The following is a 17,121-nucleotide window of genomic DNA, read 5'->3' on the forward strand; positions in this document are numbered from 1 at the left end:
GGGGTGGTGGGACATGGCTTGTTCATCAGAATATACAGCCTGGTCAAGAAACAAACTTCAGAGAACTGGACATGGAGGATTAGATATAGGAGGGTGGTTTACAAACATCTTCCTGACCAGATGAAGAAGTGGACCAGATTCTGTCCCCTTTTCCCACCTTTAGCAGTATTTTACTCATGGCTCACCCCCAAGCCTAGAGCCAAATGTCTCCAACAGCTGTGAGGATGCCTTGTGTTTAAAGCAGCCACGAGACACACGCCTAATGGCCCAGGGCTGCTTGGGATGTGCTGCTGCTTGCTTTTCTCGGAAAGGGTTCTTGCAACATGAAAGAAGTGCAGGCAAACAAAGAGCCCTGGGGAGAGAAGTGACAGGCGGCAGCTGGAACTGGTGGGTGACTTGCCGAGTAACAGAGCAGTTGGGCTCCTCGCTACTCTGCTACTATTTTGGAAACTTCAATAAACAGACAAGGCCAGATCAATCTCTCAGGGCTCCAACACAAACCCTGAGGAGCCCTGTGGACTTCAGTGGCACCGGCAGACTAAGAGACCAGTTCCTCCATATAAACTCTGCTTCATTTGGACCCCAGGGAAAACTCATCAGGTTTAGCTGCTGAAAACGTTATTAGCAGTTCACTAATTAGCAGGTCTCAGCTCCTTTGCTGGTGCAACCTTGCACTAAGGAATTCATGCTCATGGTGCCACGGAGAATATGACTGTTTCACCTCTGTGGAGGAGCTTTCAAGCAGCTGGAAAAAAAGTATGGATGTTTATATTTTTAAAAAGGGATTGTTTTTGCTGCTGTCAATTATTAATGGCTCTCAGGTCAGGCTAAGGAACAATGCCAGGGATAAATTACCCTGTACACTATTCATATATGCTCTCCCCAATTGTTTCCTTCTCAACTAGAGGATTCACCTCACAATGAACTCCTTGGCTTTTGGAAAAAAAGGATGAAGTGATGAACTTGATGTGCCCATTTATTTATGCATTGATATCTTTCCTACTTTGTCAGGTGTGTTTAATCAAAAAGAAGCAGGAAATGCATTATAATTATAAACATATTACTGCGCAAGAAAAAGGCTGCCCTTGGAAAGGACTGTGTTGTTTGATAAATGGTTACAGTGAAAAAACACAGGCTTAACCTACGAAGCTCTTTGCTGAGATCAAAGCAAAGCTGCCCGCCCGCCACAGGCTGTTTGTGCAGCCGGACTCAGCTCTGGGTTTGCAACAAGGCAAGTGGAAGAAAGTTGAAAAGAAAATGCAATCTCTTCTCTTCCTTTTTTATTTTTTTGCCTGAAACTTTTCTCCTAGTATATATAAAAAAAATGACTCAAACAATAAATATTTGCCTTTAAAATTAACAGAATTAGTGATGAACCCAGCTGAGAACACAATAATTAGGGCCCAGTCCAAAGCTCCGTGTTGAAGTTCATGGAGAAACTTATTGTTTTCAACAGGGTCTGACTTGGGATCCTGATGAGCCAAAGCAAAGATGGAGAGTTACAGAATAACCCTGGGAGATCCTGGATGTCCTGCAGTCTTTCCGTGTGACCTTGCCCAAACTTGCAAACATTCCTTAATGGTGAGCACAGTCGAACCCCAGTCAGTGATCTGCTGCTGTTGTGAAAAGCAAAAGTCCTTCTGGTCTGCAAGACCACGAATGCTGTAGGTAAGATGCAGACAAGGTTTATTGCCCTTCTCAGCACTGCAAGGCTGAGCCACAGCCCTGTGCTTAAATAAATAAAAAACCACCAACAGACAAACTGGAAATTGTCCAGAAGAGAGCAACAAAAATGATCAGAGGTCTAGAAAACATGACTTATGAGGAAAGATTGAAAGGGCTGGGTTTGTTTAGTCTAGAGAATTTGAAACATCCTAATAAACTGTAAAGATGTAAAAAAAATACATGGTATCTAAAAGGGTAATCGATTGCCCTTTATCTCTGTGGATATGGCAGAAGGTACAGCAAAGAAGATTTAGTATAGATAGTATGAAAAGTTCTGTACACTCAAGTACGTTACTTGGGGAGGGATCAGAACATCTCTCATGGGAGATTTTCTGTGCATTGGACAAGTACCTGCCATGACACACTGGGTAACTCACTGTCCCATGGAACAGGCTGCTTTCAGCCATGTGATCCTATGGTTTGCATAATCTAGTGTCTGAGTCAGGACACTTGAAAATGAGAACTTGGAGGTGATGAGCTTTTACAGTACTCCCTGATTTGAAAAAATGTGGCAGGTGATCAATCCTTCTGAAGGCTGACCTCTAATCAACAACCCTTTTTTAAAAGCCTCTTTTCCTTGGCTTCCATGGGTATTAAATGAAGAGCAACAAATTCACACCTTTCCATGGGGCCATCATTGTATTTGTGAAGTGCCTTGCTGCTCTGACATGGGGGATTCCCATCTAAGCAAGCACTCTAATGTTTGAATATTAGGATGATGAGACCTCTGAGAAAACATGTAATGACTCAGGAAGTGTACCACGTAGTGGTGGCCTTGCAGATTCTGCTCGTAAAAGTCCCCTCCTGATACTGGAGAAAGAAGTACCTTTGCTAGGAGTGTTTTTACCCATAGCACCACTGGGATATAACAACTGCAAAGCAGTCAGGATGGTATTAGGTACTGCTCCAGGTGGGCCAGGTGGTGGTCAGCACCTAATTAGAAAGGTGACATCCCTTCTTCCCATAGTGCCTGTCCCGAACTGCTGAGTATCCCCTGTCCTGTAACTGCATGTGCTGCTGCCTTTCTGTGACCAAGCAACTCCACCATCCCTCATCTGCCTTGAAAAGGCTCAACTCTGTTCTCTGATTTCAACCCTTTTTCTGTGAAGGGCACCAAAATCTTTGGTCAGTTTGCATCAAAACTGACCACAAGACAGAAGTGTATCAGAAACCACAAGCATTTGAATTTACTTCCCAGTGACTCCAAATTCCTCGAATTATGGGGCACGAGGTGAGGAGTTTGTGAAGAGAAGGAGCACAAGGCTGCAGCCAGAGCAGGGCTGGCCATAGCCCTTGGCATCTCCAAGGACTTGGGGGTGATGTGAGGGCTCCCTGAGGGATGGAGGAAAGATGCTGAGGGGAATGCTGCTGCAACTCTGCCTCTTCTTTGCACTCCCCATTTCCTGCCCAGCTACAGCTGTGCAAGGTACTATTTGGTGTCCACAAGAACATGGAGAAAATCACTAGTTATATGATACGGGAATTAAAAAAAATCTGTTTGCTTCTAAGCGTAAACCAATGACCGTGGCAATGGTTTGCAAACATGGGGTTATGGCCCTGAGTCAACTTTTTTCCCCCTTGGTTTTGGGTACAGTCACGAGCCTGGCAAGAATCCGTGTCAGCTAAAATGCATGGCAGCAACTGGCGTCTCCCGGAGTTTGGAGCTGAGCGGGATCACAACAGGAAGGAGTTTGGGAAGGCAGCACTGCAGGGTTAGCAATAAACATCTCCCTGGGGCAGACATTCCATAATTGGCCATGACAAGGCTTCTTTCTCTAGAGAGATGGAGATGGTCTGTGAGGAAGCAGGATGAATCACTGCTCCAGTCCAACTTGGCAAATGCCATGATTTAGCTCTGCTTTGCACGGGGAGGAGATGATGATATAGACTGAAAAGCAGAAGAGAAATGTAGCCAAAGGCTTCTGAGCTGGGAGATGAGTTTGAGTTCCCACTCATTTTTTGCAGGTTTACTCAGATCCTTAGAAGGAAACCCTGGCAATACCCACTGGTACAAAAACAATTCCCTTTATCAACAATTCAGAGGGAACAATGGGGACTCCTGAACACAAAGCTCATACAAACAATAATAACCCTTTTATTCCACATTGTTACAACAGCAGTTGATACCAAACACTTTCTTCCAGCCCCCCACTTCATTAACTATTTCAGTCACCCTTCTACTCCCAGTCACAGATTTATGGGAGGCGATCTTAGGATCCTGAGTTGGTTTACTGCAATGTGGTGGTGACCACATGCCTGTGCAGCCTTCTGTAAAGAGGGAGGTTGAGTGTGGTTTCCTCATGCCACCCTGTACCCTTGGAAAAGCCCCACTTTCTTTCAAAAAGGGGTGTTTTTTCTGCCATCCTTTCTTTGGATGGTGGACATCAGTGCTATCTTTAAAGCTCCTTGCTATCTCAGCAATCTTACCAAGCCTGGTGACCTAACAGCAGTTCACAGCCTGTTCAGTATCTGATGATTAATCCCCTCCCTTCAAAAGTATGCACTTAGTGGCAGAACCCCACAAAAATATTGGTGGAGCCAGAGCTGCATTGCCAAGTGGCAGATTTAGACTTGCTCTTCTTGGAAAGCTGGCTTCCTGTCACTGGCTTTGTCTCATGGTTTTTTTCCCAGTGGTTTGGAGAGAGGAGAAAGGGAAAAAGAAATTGTTCCTCCCAAATACCTCTTCTCTTTTATACCCCCTTTCCTCCATATGTCCTCTCTGCTATTCCAGATTTCAGGAATTCCATCAGCCAAAGTCTTCCTAACTAACCCCACTGCTATTACTGATGCAAAAGCAGAAGATCCCTGCAAAACAAGATCCCTTGAAAAAGAAGATGCAGACAATCTTAATTTCCATCCCACCTTCTCCTGCTCCTTCAGAGGGCAGGCAGTGGGAACAAAAGTCTTCCCTTCACTGTGAAAGAGTGTTAGCTCAGAAAAGTCAAATCTGTATTTTGTTGCAATATGAGAGTTCAGATCAAAGCATCAGTCTTTTGCTTATTTCTAATTTGCTGTTAGGAACATTAAAATTTTATTTCTTATGAGATGACTACCATAGCTAATGCAGGCAGCTGCTGCTGGGCTGGCTACAAGACTGAAGCTCAGGGCTTCCTATTCTAGATGCTCCCATCACTGGAAAAAGAAAGCTTGGTCAGCACCAAGCAGCTAAGGGTTGCCCAGGCAGCTGAGTTTGCATGCCAACAAAGGCACGTTATCCAGATCTTACTTTCCCTGGAGAAATCAGCATCCCTATTCACTTTTCCTTTTACAGTCTGTACAAGGTGAAATACTACACTGGGTTCTTATCCAGTATCTTTTTCCTGTTTTCTGTTGAGACACTGGGTAAGGCCTCCACACTGGACTCAGCAGCACCACATGCAATACCAGTCAGGTGAACAGGCACAAGCACAGAGCTTATGATCTTTCTGGTACAGGGTCTGGGAAGGACTAGCGCTGCTTGTGCGTTCAAAGTCAAGAGTTTGCGTGACCCCATAAGGATTCCCCATGTGCTCTCTGCAGAGCAAGGCAGGTCCTTTCCAGGAAGGAAAGCACAAAGGAAGTACCAAAGGTCATTTAGAGAAGGTTAGAACAGGGGACACACTGGAGTGTAAGGCATCCATGGTCAAAGAGTCTGTGTGGCAGTTTTCCCTTTGGTGTCCATGTGTCAGTCTCTGGATCATAGCAGTCCAAGGAATCCAGGTCCTTGATGACATTGTCTGTGGTGAGACATCGTCCTCCTGTGACATACAGCTTGTTCTTGATGACAGTGGCCCCATGATGCATTCGTCTGTCCTTCATGTCTGCACATTTAACAAACTTGTTGCCTTTTGTATCATAAGCAATGATTCTCCTGGTGTACCCTGAATGAAAAGCCAGAGGTGGAAGAGACAGATGGGAATTAAAGCTTATGGACAGCAGAAGGAATGATAATATATTTCCTGATAGTCTTCAATAAAACCTATTATACTGGTACATAATTTGGCAGAATTAAGATCTCTAAGCTAGGAAGTGATGATGTGTCACAGGAATGCCTGTCTGTCTATCTTCCTTTCCTGTTTGTCCTCACCCTGTCTACTAGCACCTTGGCAGCCAAGGCTCGATGAGCACCATAAGACCCATCAGATCAGGCAACCAACCTGTCCAACACAGTTGGAGCTTGTAGTTACTTGCATGTGCCTTCAAACATGACAAAATACTTCTTTTAACCCAAGAGACTCCTTGAGCTTCACTTGGTCATAGAGAAACCAGTGGCGTATGGGAGAGGAACAATAGTGCCTTGTTGGGTTGGAGTTGTGGGTGCCTACTGAATGGAGCTGGGTACTCAGCACAGTGCCACTGGTGTTTGCTCCACTCTTAAAGTCCACGGTGCCATATCTGTGCCAGCCACCATGCCAGTGACCCAGTGTACAGCTCTTCCACTGAGGGGTAATGTAACCTTGCATCGGCTGAGAGGTAAGGGCTGGTAAAAGGGCCATTGCCCTGGAGCAATGGAGGTGTGGAAGCTTGGTACCCAGCAGCACCTTGCCCATGTATAAAAACAAGAGTGTGGTCTGAGGTAAGGATAATCTGCCACACAGGACAGTCTGGGACCTTTGGACTCAGCTGTCCTGTGTTCTTACTGCAAAGGGTAGCAGTGGCCTCCCCCCGAGGGGTGACACCATGTTTGAGTCCTGTGTGATTTGCATTCAGTCCACTGCTCTGCCAAAGCTACTACGTGTCTCATTTTCTCTTACATAATCTAACACATGCTTCCTCTTTCCAGTCCATGATCAGGGGAGCTGCATTCAGGACTGTAGAGTGCCAAAACCAACGACGTAATACACCAAAGTGCCAATGGGCAGAGGCTAGTCCTCAGGTTGAAAAAGACACTGAGGACTTTCTTCTTTCCAGGTGTTTCACACCCCTTTCAGGACATTTCACAATTACCCCCAGGAGGCAGCTACAGGACCAACCAACACCTCATAGACCTATAGCCCACCCATCCCAACGATTGTAGTAACTGCGCTCTCTATTTATCCTAAGAAGAGCAGACAGGGATGTCCAGGATGTGAGTCAGCAGGGGAGAAGCAGAATCCCTATGCTCTTGGCATCCTTCCTTCTGCAGACCAGTAACTTGCATTGGCTTTTCCTCAGTTTCCCCCACCCAGGTACTGCTACTTGGAGTAAGAAGGGGCCTCATGGAGAACTTATCTCTGCTTCCATTGCCGTAAGAGAAGTGGATGGAGGGTGGGCACACTCCTCCTTTCTTTCCCAAGATCCAGGTGCTTTTTGAGGGACCACCCCCTCAAAACCCACAGGAAGGCTGTGAAAACCCACAAGATCTGGGCAGGGGGAGGCAGAAGGAAGGTGAAACAGAACTCTTACCACCTATGATGATAATCTGGTCTCCAATTGTGACAGCTGGTGCACAGACATTCTTCACCACTCTGGTCTCCATCCGAAACCATGTATTCCTGGACACGTGGTAAACCTGACAAAAAAATAAAGATACACACACAGCTGTTTATGCTGTATTTCAACTGGCATTTGTAATTACAGAGGAACTTACGGGTTTTATTTTGCCCTAATAAATACAATCCTCTGGCTCAAAGTCCTGGAAATCTGAGAATACACCCATTTTTTTTCCTAATATGTCTCCTTGGAAAGCATTCTAGTTCCCTAAGCTTGTCTGCTCAGGACATGCTCAGCACACACACTAAGATGAAGTGTGTCTGCCATATACAAGCTTCTTGGCTGTAAATCTTTGCATGGCTATTAAATCACTGTAACTTGCTCTCCCAAAGTGCAAGCCCATTAATTTCATTTACCAGTTATTCTGTGTATTCCTGTCTTGGTCTTAGCAATTTCCTGGGCAAACAAACTTCAACTTCACCTAGCTTTGCTGGCAGCCACCATATTTGCCCAACTGCTATATTTGTGCTGGTGGCTAGCAAAGGGACTTAGAGTGGTATCTAAGTCATCAATTTATGTGAGAAAAAGAGCTGTTGCCAAATGATTATCATTCAGTCATCCATATCTGGGTGACACAAACTTTTACGCCATATTATCCGGTTCTCAATATAGTAAATATCTCCAGGGCAACTCCCCATTAACAGATAAATACATTTCCTTCCCCCGATAATCAAGTACCATTATAATCACAAAGTATTGCTCATGTCCTGGTGCCATCTTAGCTCGTAATGATTCTTAGTTAAAGCACTTCAACCAGTGGAAAACACTTATGGGGATAGAAACACTACAATGTTACTAAAGCATCAAATCAGATAAGAAAAAATTGTATGAATTTTTTCCTCTTAATAGAGTGTAACCGCTAAAAGCAGACAGAGAAGCCAGCAACATGTGGCAGGAGCCACATTTTTAACACAACTGTTTATATGAAATGACTGTCAGTTTAAGTCCTGGCCCTCTGATGAGTGAGTATCTAATCGCTCTAATGATGGTGAGTGTTTGTGTTCGCTGAGAGCGAGCAGGTGCGCGGCTGAAACCCCAGCTCGGCTGCCAAGGGGAAAGCACTGGTTTTGGTGATATTGGCTACAGGCATGAAGCTGGGCAGGGGGGGCTGCTGCTGCCTGCCATAGCATCATCTGCAGCAGCCCTGGTCCTAGTGCTCACCAGAGGCGCAGCTGACTGACACCCAAAGAAGTATCTCAGGGCTTGTGCCTGAAAAACGTTCAGAAGGGGAAAATGAAAGGGCTGCAATGGTCCTGGAAGCCATGTATCAACTCAACCTGCCTCTTACTGCAACCCACAATAAAGTTTTCTTAGGTGGTTTGATTTTCTCATGAGGGTGATGGACTGTTGAATACCTTAGAAGAAATTGCCTATGACAAGCAGGACTGATCATTACCTGGATCAGCCGAACAGGGTTTTGCATAATGTCTTCTCCCCCAAAGAGGTAGACCCTCTGATCTTTGGCAGCAACAGCAGGGTGAAGAACAGCAACAGGCATGTTTGCCATGCTCTCACAGGTGTTGTAGACACTATCATATCTTTCCACAGAATTCAGGATTTCCTGGTTTTCGCCAATTCCACCGAATGATAAAATATAATTTTTATATGCCAAACTTCTGTGGGAGTAACGTGGAACTAACATGTGCTCAATCAACCTCCACTGATTGAGTTTGAGGGAGTAAATGTAAATATTACCACTGACCAGGCTTTTCTTATTGCTAACAGGCATCCCTCCGAGCACATAAATGTTGCTGTGTAAACTCACTGCAGAGGCTTTGTACAGGTGCATGGGAAGTTTGGCCAGGCTCAGCCATTGGTTCGTCTTGTCATCATAGAGCAGGACATCCCTTGTCTGCTGGCTGTCCTTCCTGCCACCAATGATGATGAGGAACTCTTGATTGGAGTACCGGCGAGGAACATGCATCATGGGTTTGATGTCAGGTGTGTTGGTGCTGTACAGGGAAAACATATGTCTCCAGGCTGACTCAAGGATGCTCCTGCAAGTGGGTGAGGACTGAACGAGTGAGTCATTGGCAATGAAGTGGAAGAGGAAAGTTGGATGGACGTATTGAAGCCGGACTTTCTTGAACAACTCTTGGATGTAGCCTTGTCGTGCCTGGAGGTCGTGCCGGACCCAGACCATCAGTGCCTCAAAGACCTGCTCCTCCTCCCCACAGAGTTCATCATCCCCAAGGTAATCGATGAGCTCCAAGGGACAAAGGTCCTTCAAGTCCTCAGAAGAGGCCACCACAGGAAAGCATTTCAAAGCCATAGCCTTGGCTTTCTTATTCAGGCTTTGGCAGTTCAAGATTTTTGCCAGTCTAATCATGCTCAGACAGTTGTCAGGAGTCAGATTGTCTTGAAGGTAGGCAGAGCAGGCCTCAAATAGCTTAGTGTACTGCAGCATGGAGGCAGTCTCCAACAGGCACAGGACATTCTCAGTGGATATAAGAATCTCCCCTGTGTAAACATAAAGGATAATCTGATCCAAAATGTTGGCGTCGATGCCCTTCAGGATGACTTTAGCCTGGCGACTCTCTCTGAAGTCATTACAGAACATTGCCTTGAAGTATGGACTGCTGGAAGCCAGCACATTTCGGTGGCAGGGGATTTCAAAGCCCCCAGAACAGAGGGCAACATCAGTCAGCATCCCACTCTGCCGCAGAGCATTCAGCTGCCTCAGCAGTTCGGAGGAGAAGTCCTGGTCTTTGAAGAGAAACTCTTCAGTGGATCCCCCCTCCATAGCAAAATAGGAGAGAGATGAATACTGGACTTGGAAGAAAAAACCCCAAATTCTTAGCAGCTTTTATTGAAATATCCAGCTCCAAGGGAACAAATCGGGACTTTGATGTTGCTCTAAATATCCGTTTGCTGTTACGCATAAAAATGGAACACGGGTTAAGCACAGTGGGAAAATAATAAAGAAGTCAAAAGGTCCCTAAGACCCTTTAAAATTTTCATAAAGTTATCAGATAGGTTGCAGCTCTGAGGTCAGTACTGCCTGTGTCCCTAGCAAGAAGCAAAAGCACTGAAGTTATCTCACTGATTTGGGATTAAAGCTGGATGGCTGAAGCAATTGGTTTGTCCATTTTAATGACGTTGAATAAATGCACTTCGACATTTATTCACTATTTTAAAGTATTAGCAGTTTAGTAGCTTGCGCCTCTTTCCCCTAGAGTTAGTCACTCCCAAAGAATGCAAATCTGGCAGAGCTGAACTCTGCAGCAGGGCAAACGGAACCCTAGAGACTGGGAATCTGCATTAAAACCGTTATTTATTAACTCTGCTTAGCTGTGGGGTTTTTTATGTTAATCAGACACACAATGACTAAATTAAGTGCCAGGCAGAACAATATGATGAGTATCTACTGTCATGACTAACTGCTCAACCTGCAGTGGAACCGTAAGGTAGAAACGTTTACCTTCTGTCGTCCTTCCCTGCATGCACTTACTCTCTGTCGCTTATTCTCTGTTGAGATTTTCCATACCTAGAGCCTGGATAAAAACCCTATAAACCCAAAGGACGTTTCTTTCAGTAGGTAGGGTGATTCATGGAAGGTGATTTCTGGACGTGTTTATTCTGAAGTCAGTTTTGCCGCTCCCGGGCGCTGTGCGCAGGAGCGGCGGGGCGGCGGGGCATTGTGCACATTCCAGCGCTAAGAATAGGAGCACACGGGCTGCTCGCTGTTATCACATGTGACGCCGCCGCTGCCTTTTGCAATGACCTGGCTGGTTCTGAGCATGCCCGAGTGGTGTTTTTCTGGCAAATGTTTACATATAATAAATAGACACGGAGAGGAAAGTTCACTTATAAAAGTCCTGGCTGTCCCTTTGGAAACAGCAGCAAGACCCTGTCCTAAAGTGCCTGGGAACTCTAGAAGGCTGTAAACAGTCTGCCATGCCTCACACTAGGTAATACCGTAGTTTCATGGAGAAGGGGGGAGGGAGAAGGGCTCCCTGGGTGAAAGGGACCGTGTCTCCACCTTATGGAGAGATCTGGGGAGCATCAGCCCGTTGCAGTGTGGTGGGAGATGCTGATGCCCTGAGACCGCTGCGTCCAGCACTGCTCCAAGGTGGACCCGGAGAGTCCAACTACCTTTGACAAGCAGAGAATGAAGTTCACCCTTGGAGCAGTTTATCTTTCTGATGGTGCTTGATAATTCATATAGAAAATACCAGGTTGTGGCCTTTTGTATAAGGACCTCAGCTCTCTGAAACCCTTAGCAAAGAACTGCTCAAGCAGGTGGCTTGAGGAAGTTTGGTGTATGAGTGGGAGGACTGGAGCAGGTTGCTGCAGTGAGTGGGTCCCAGAGTGGCAAGTCCCACGGTGGCACTGAGCTCCTCAGGGAAGACACCTTGATGGGGTCTCTGACTGCAGATGAACAAGGTGTCTGAGCTCCTTTTGCAGCCAGTGAGTTCCAGTCAATACAACTGAGTCTGACAAGTTATTCAGGTCACCAGTATGTACCACCTGTATTTTGGCAGGTGGACAGTCGTCCAGGCACTGCTGGGTGTCTACAAGTGCTCAGTTGCCTCAATCATATGAAGGTGTCCATGTTTAACACTCCCATCATCTATGATGATGAGTCTAAATCCATTCTCAGGGCTGGGATCAGTCGAACATCTTGTGCCAGCAGAGGATCCTCCAGAACCCCAGCTTGTCCCCAGTGTGATGTGTCCCAGCTCTGTGCCAAGTTCCTGGGTGGTTGAAGGGAAATAGCATTGGCTGCCCATGCCTGGATAACTGGATTGGGTCCCTCCTCTCTGCTGAAATTTCTCCTTTTGTTATGGGGTGGGATTCAATCCAAAATGTAGTTTCTAAGCATTTCTACCACAGGGAAAAACAAGGTTAAAGCAAAACTCCTTCTCATATTTTCAAAGCCAAAGCTCACGGGTGAGTCATGTCTGCGTCTGGTCACAGCAAGGCAGATGAGCAAAAATCATTGGGAGCCACAGTGCCCTTAAGTCAACCCCCGTGCTGTGCTGGTGTTTGCAGTCCTCCATATGTTCCTGACTGTGTCCATGGACCAGCAGATCATGGAGATGGGGGGAGCCTGTTCCTCTAAAACCAGAAGTTTTGCATCACGGGCTGTGCTGTAGATGGCCTTTCCCAAAGGCTTTTCAGTGCAGCATAAGATGTGGTGAAATGCCTGAAAGCCAGATAAAACCCTGAAGACCCAGACCCATGCTATAGACAGGGTGGAGGCTTCCCACACGATCTGTGCATGTGTGTGTGCACGTGTGCATGAATGGCCAGGCGAAATGAGAGAGGGAATGACCAGGAGCCACTGGACTTGACTCCTGCAGATGAGTCACTTCGAGGGTAAACATGGCAATGTGCAGCCTTTTCCCTCCTCTTAAGTAAAGAAACGACTTGGAGAACGATGTTGGGGCACTGGGGAAAATGCGCCCTCCCCTCCCTACTCCCTGCCGCTGCCTCACCAGCTGGCCATGATCTTGCTATAAATATTTAGAGTGGCATTAAAAACCCAAAGGAGAATTTCTCTCTCTTCTTGTCCAGGGAACATTAGCTACCCAAACAAAACACCCTCCCACTTTCTTTCTTGCTCTGTATGTATATGCTCTTGTTGTGGTCCGTTTTGATGATTGATTTAAATTTATCTCTCTGTTCTGGCTCTAACTCTTTGCTGGCTGTTTAGTTCTGCCTTTTCCTGGCAGCAGCTGTGGATTATTTTTTTAACCCTTAAAGAAACAAATGATGCTATCTGACCTCACTAATGACACTGGCTTATGGGGTTGGGGAAGAGTAGGTGGGGTGTTCTTCTGCTTTAGATAGTGATAAATGTGACTTTTATTTAGAAGATCCCAGGCTCGAGGGCTCTGCACAGTTATGCAAATTCCTGCTAACCCAGAGTACAGAGTGTGCTGTTTAAATAGCTTGTTGCTCTCGGGGGGGTTGCTTCTCCCTGCTGAGTCCTCACACAGGTCCCTGCCAATTTGAGGCCAGGGCTCCTGAGCAATGGAGCTCCTGCTTCCTGCTTTACGACTCTCTCTTCTTTTTTCCCCAGAGATTGTGGTTTCAGACACATCTACAACCAAGTGGGCACATCAGCACTGCTCATTTAGGATTTTCCATATAAATAAGCTAGAAATCATTTTTCATGGCATAGCCTAGAATAGTATGTCCCATTGCATGGTGGGGCCATGAGCCCTGCAGCATGAGCCCTGGTGAGAGGGTGGAGCTGTTTCTGCTGTGGGACAGTCTAACTTGTCTAATAAAATCTGTTTCTGAATGAGTTCTTGAGGCAGCTTTCCAAGGATGACATGCTATTGACCAAACCAGACTTGAGTGGTCTTTTTTTGGGAGAACAGAATTCTTCATTACTATGTGAGTAGGATGTTGCAAAGATCATAGTCTGGACTGAACAACGTGTGCAAATGGGAAAGTGGGCTCATTTGCAGGGTATATGACCCAGCAGCACTGTGGGATGTGATGCTGCAGGTCTCCCAAAACCCTTGATGGGCTGGAGCCACTGGGGGCTGTTAAAAACAGTGACCCTTTACAACTGCTGCTGTACAAACTCTGTCCAGGGCAGTTTCTAGAAAACTGAAACGTCTACCAAAGAACGCACATGTTGCTGCAATGCTACACACTCATCCTTCTCCTTTTGTTCTTTCTCAAGAGTTTGAGGTCACTCAGTTTTGGAATTAGGATAATTGAACCTTTGATCTGATGCAGAGCAGCTTTTCTTATGTTTTCATGTAATGGGATGATGAAACGTCTATTATCATGCACTAAGCAACAGAGTGGCAAAAAGCTGTAATCTAATCGGCCAGTGGCAGGTGCACAGAGAAGACTGGTGATGTCAGACAACTTCTAAAACTCATACACTGATCCTATTACAGTTCAGGTGAAAGTGAACAAATATGGATAAAGAAAAAGGACTGTTCCAGGCATTTACTTCAGTGAGCTTATTCAGTGTTACGTGCACTGTCTCGATGACTACCAGCCCCCACAGTTATCAAGAGAGAGATCATCCCTTTCCCCAAATTTGCAGTGTAAGTTGATAGGGGACAAGAAAAAATATTCCTTATTATGGTCTTAATAAAACTGGGAGAGAAAACAAAACCCAAGATTAACATTCCTCATTGTACAAAGAGACAATTACAGGGATCATAATTAATCAGATGCCATGAGTTGGAGAGGATGGGAAGAATGCCTCGAGCACCAGTGGTGGTTGGTTGGGATGACAGTCTTCAGCCCAAGCTGGGAGCGCAGCCAGTCTGCCTGGGATGCTGCATGCCCTGGCAGTGTGGAGCTTGGTTGGTGGGCCCTGACCAGGGTAAGATGGGCACTTAACACCATTTTGCTTACTATAAGCTGGAGGGATGAGAAATATGGGAGCAGAAAGAAAGACTAATGTGTTAGGGAATGATTAGATTTATGTGTTGCATATTTACACATGCATGTAAATGTATATAATGAATATGTACATTGAAAGTGTAAAGATATGTCTATACTAGCAAATTACTAAGAAGACACAGCATGGATAGGGACCTTTCCATTCGATATGTATATCTGTCTGTCACCCAGCTGATAACATCATCAGGAGACCTAACTCCCCATGTGCAGTCTGGTTTTGGACTCATCCTGATGCTTCCCACTGAAGCAGCTTCCCGTCTGTGCTCAGTCAGAGCCAAGTGTGGATTTACTATTTGCTGGATTGGGAAAACAGCCCTTTGGCCCTGTCCTCTACCTCCCTGGTTGACATTTCAGGTTCACAGAAGGCAATGAAACTCCCCAGGCTAGGAAGTAGTGAAGACAATGTCTGTTGTGAATATGGGGAATTGATGGACAATCATACATGGCAATAACAGGAAATCCTTTGTGTTACTTCAGGCACTTCCACACAGCACTGCCAGGAGTGCTCTCCTGCTTACAAACTACCAAATTCCCCTAGCGTCACAGGAAGATTGTGTTGGAAAGCCCCTGGGAGCTCACCTAGTATAACCTCCTGCTCATAGCAGCACTAACCTCAGAGTTACATTAGGTTGCTCAGGAACTTGTCCAGTTGAAGTTCTGAAATCTTGAAAGATGGAGATTTCACAACCTCTCTGCATACCTGCTCCCATATATCTGATAGGAATTTCCTTTGTTGCAATTGTGAATGCTGTCTTTCACCCATAGAAAAGTCTGCTAACTTCCTTCTGCTGCTGCTAGTTGCCAACTATCTGATCTTCTTCCTATTCTTTAAGTCCAGATATCTGTATGATCCTTCTCTCCCATTCCTCTGTAACTACTACATTATTAATTTTCTATTTAGCTGCTCAACAAACAGGATTTACTGAATGCCCTATCACCACAGCTGTCATTCTCATTGGTATGATATTTAGTGCTGAACTAAGGCTTATTTTAAGACTTGACTGAATCTGGGCTTGGTTTTGTAGGCAAGGTAACAGGCTACATCTATAGATACTGGCCTTGAAATTGGAACTTGAATTTTGAACCCCTGACCTAACCTTATAGAGGCATATAAGTCTCCATGTTTTACAGCACTGGAGTTACAGAGCAACTTCCCAAGAGTCACTGCCATCACTGTTTGTATTGTGTACAGATAGAAGATAAAGCATGTAATTCAATAATGACTTTGCCCAATATACGTGGGTGTGAAGATGTGTGGGCTCCTGGCTTGGTTTCAGGCCAATCTCTAATTAAGGAGTAAAAGATTAGGATAAAAGCAATTGCACTCTTCCTTCTTTAGTCAAATGACCTACTAGTGTTAATTAAAACAGTCTTCAGGCAAAAATAAATTTGGCTGCCAAAGTTATGTGCTTCACATTAAATAAGGACATAGCTGGTTTAAAGAGTGCTGAGCTTCTAGAGGTTTCACAGAAACCACTCATATAGCTTGGGGCACTCTTGTTGGAATACTTAAAAACAAATCCTTTGCCCAAACCAGCTACCTCATGTGTGTTTCAGACACCCGTTGGCTTTTTCTTCAAACTACATCATTTGAGAATGGGTATCTGCCAGCTTATCTTGGACTGAACATACAGTGTGACCTCTGGAGGATAAAATATCACCAGGAACACTGGACACCGAAGTAGATTATTCATCTATCCTTTCTATAGTTTCTGGTTACAAGAGACCCATGGCAACAGCAACAAGAAGATACGCAGATCCTGCATTGCTCTGTTCTTTCTGGATCTGAATGTTAAAATGTCTCTGATTAAAGGCATTTAGGCATTCAGATTCAGGATTTCTCCCTGATATTTTTAGGTGGCTAGAAATGTTGGCAAAGGAGGACAGGGCTTTAAAATGCCAGAACATCCTGTTACACCTGTGTGACACACCAATCCTTGTTCTTCAAATCCACCTGTCTTTTCCCATCTCCCATTTATATTGCCCCATCCTATAACTAGACAGCCATGTACTGCTGCTGTGACATTGATCCAAGCAGGGAGAAACAGATCCAGTGCTTCAGAAATACTGTTTTCAATGGGAATTTGATGCCATCAGACATCCTGCCTCTGAGGATCTAGGTGTGAAAGACCCTTCCCATTGCAGAGTGGTACACTCAAAAGGGGGAAAGAGACAGATACACAAAAAAATTCACAAGCCCATCTCCTTGACCAAAACTGTCACTCTCATCTTCTCATTTGTCGGGTCCTGTCGTATTATTTTTCAACCACATCTTCTCTTATATATGATTATAGGATTTTAGGGTAATTCAGGAGGAAAGGGACCTCCAGTGGTCTATAGTTCAAGCTTAAAACAGGGTGAGCCATGAGATCAAACTAGGTTGCTTGGAGTTTTATCCAGTCAGATCTGGGAAATGTCCCAGGATGAAGACCATGCAGCTGTCCCGAGGCCCATGTCTGTTGTTTTGGGAACAGCATTTCCCTGCCTGACAGATCTACCTCATGAAAGCCCTATCTGTTTCCCTGCTGTTCTCCTGCACCATATCCCAGGAGGTGGTGCTGA

General features: G+C 45.4%; 1 protein-coding gene across 1 annotated transcript; it reads right to left on the reverse strand.

The window, feature by feature from the left end:
• Window positions 1-3,734: 3,734 nt before the first annotated feature.
• KLHL38 (kelch like family member 38) lies at window positions 3,735-10,751 on the reverse strand. The gene is made up of 4 exons (XM_027684476.1): window positions 10,598-10,751; window positions 8,573-10,047; window positions 7,090-7,195; window positions 3,735-5,585 (listed from the first exon to the last, which is right to left on the reverse strand). Exons 2-4 carry the CDS (start codon window positions 9,917-9,919, stop codon window positions 5,299-5,301), a joined length of 1,740 nt encoding a protein of 579 aa, XP_027540277.1. The 5' UTR covers window positions 9,920-10,047; window positions 10,598-10,751; the 3' UTR covers window positions 3,735-5,298.
• Between the last annotated feature and the right edge of the window lie 6,370 nt (window positions 10,752-17,121).

The sequence above is a fragment of the Neopelma chrysocephalum genome, unplaced genomic scaffold, assembly GCF_003984885.1.
Source record: "Neopelma chrysocephalum unplaced genomic scaffold, ASM398488v2 Primary Assembly neopelma1_66, whole genome shotgun sequence".
Lineage (NCBI taxonomy): Eukaryota > Metazoa > Chordata > Aves > Passeriformes > Pipridae > Neopelma > Neopelma chrysocephalum.

What these genes read in the sequence shown, in the direction of transcription:
- KLHL38 (XM_027684476.1), bottom strand. Translation starts at nt 9,919, where the DNA reads ATGGAGGGGGGATCCACTGAAGAGTTTCTCTTCAAAGACCAGGACTTC. An exon ending in ACCCTGTTCGGCTGATCCAG is followed by an intron (nt 7,196 to 8,572) that starts GTAATGATCAGT and finishes TTTTTTTGTCAG; the next exon opens with GTTTACCACGTGTCCAGGAA. An exon ending in CCAGATTATCATCATAGGTG is followed by an intron (nt 5,586 to 7,089) that starts GTAAGAGTTCTG and finishes CTTTTCATTCAG; the next exon opens with GGTACACCAGGAGAATCATT.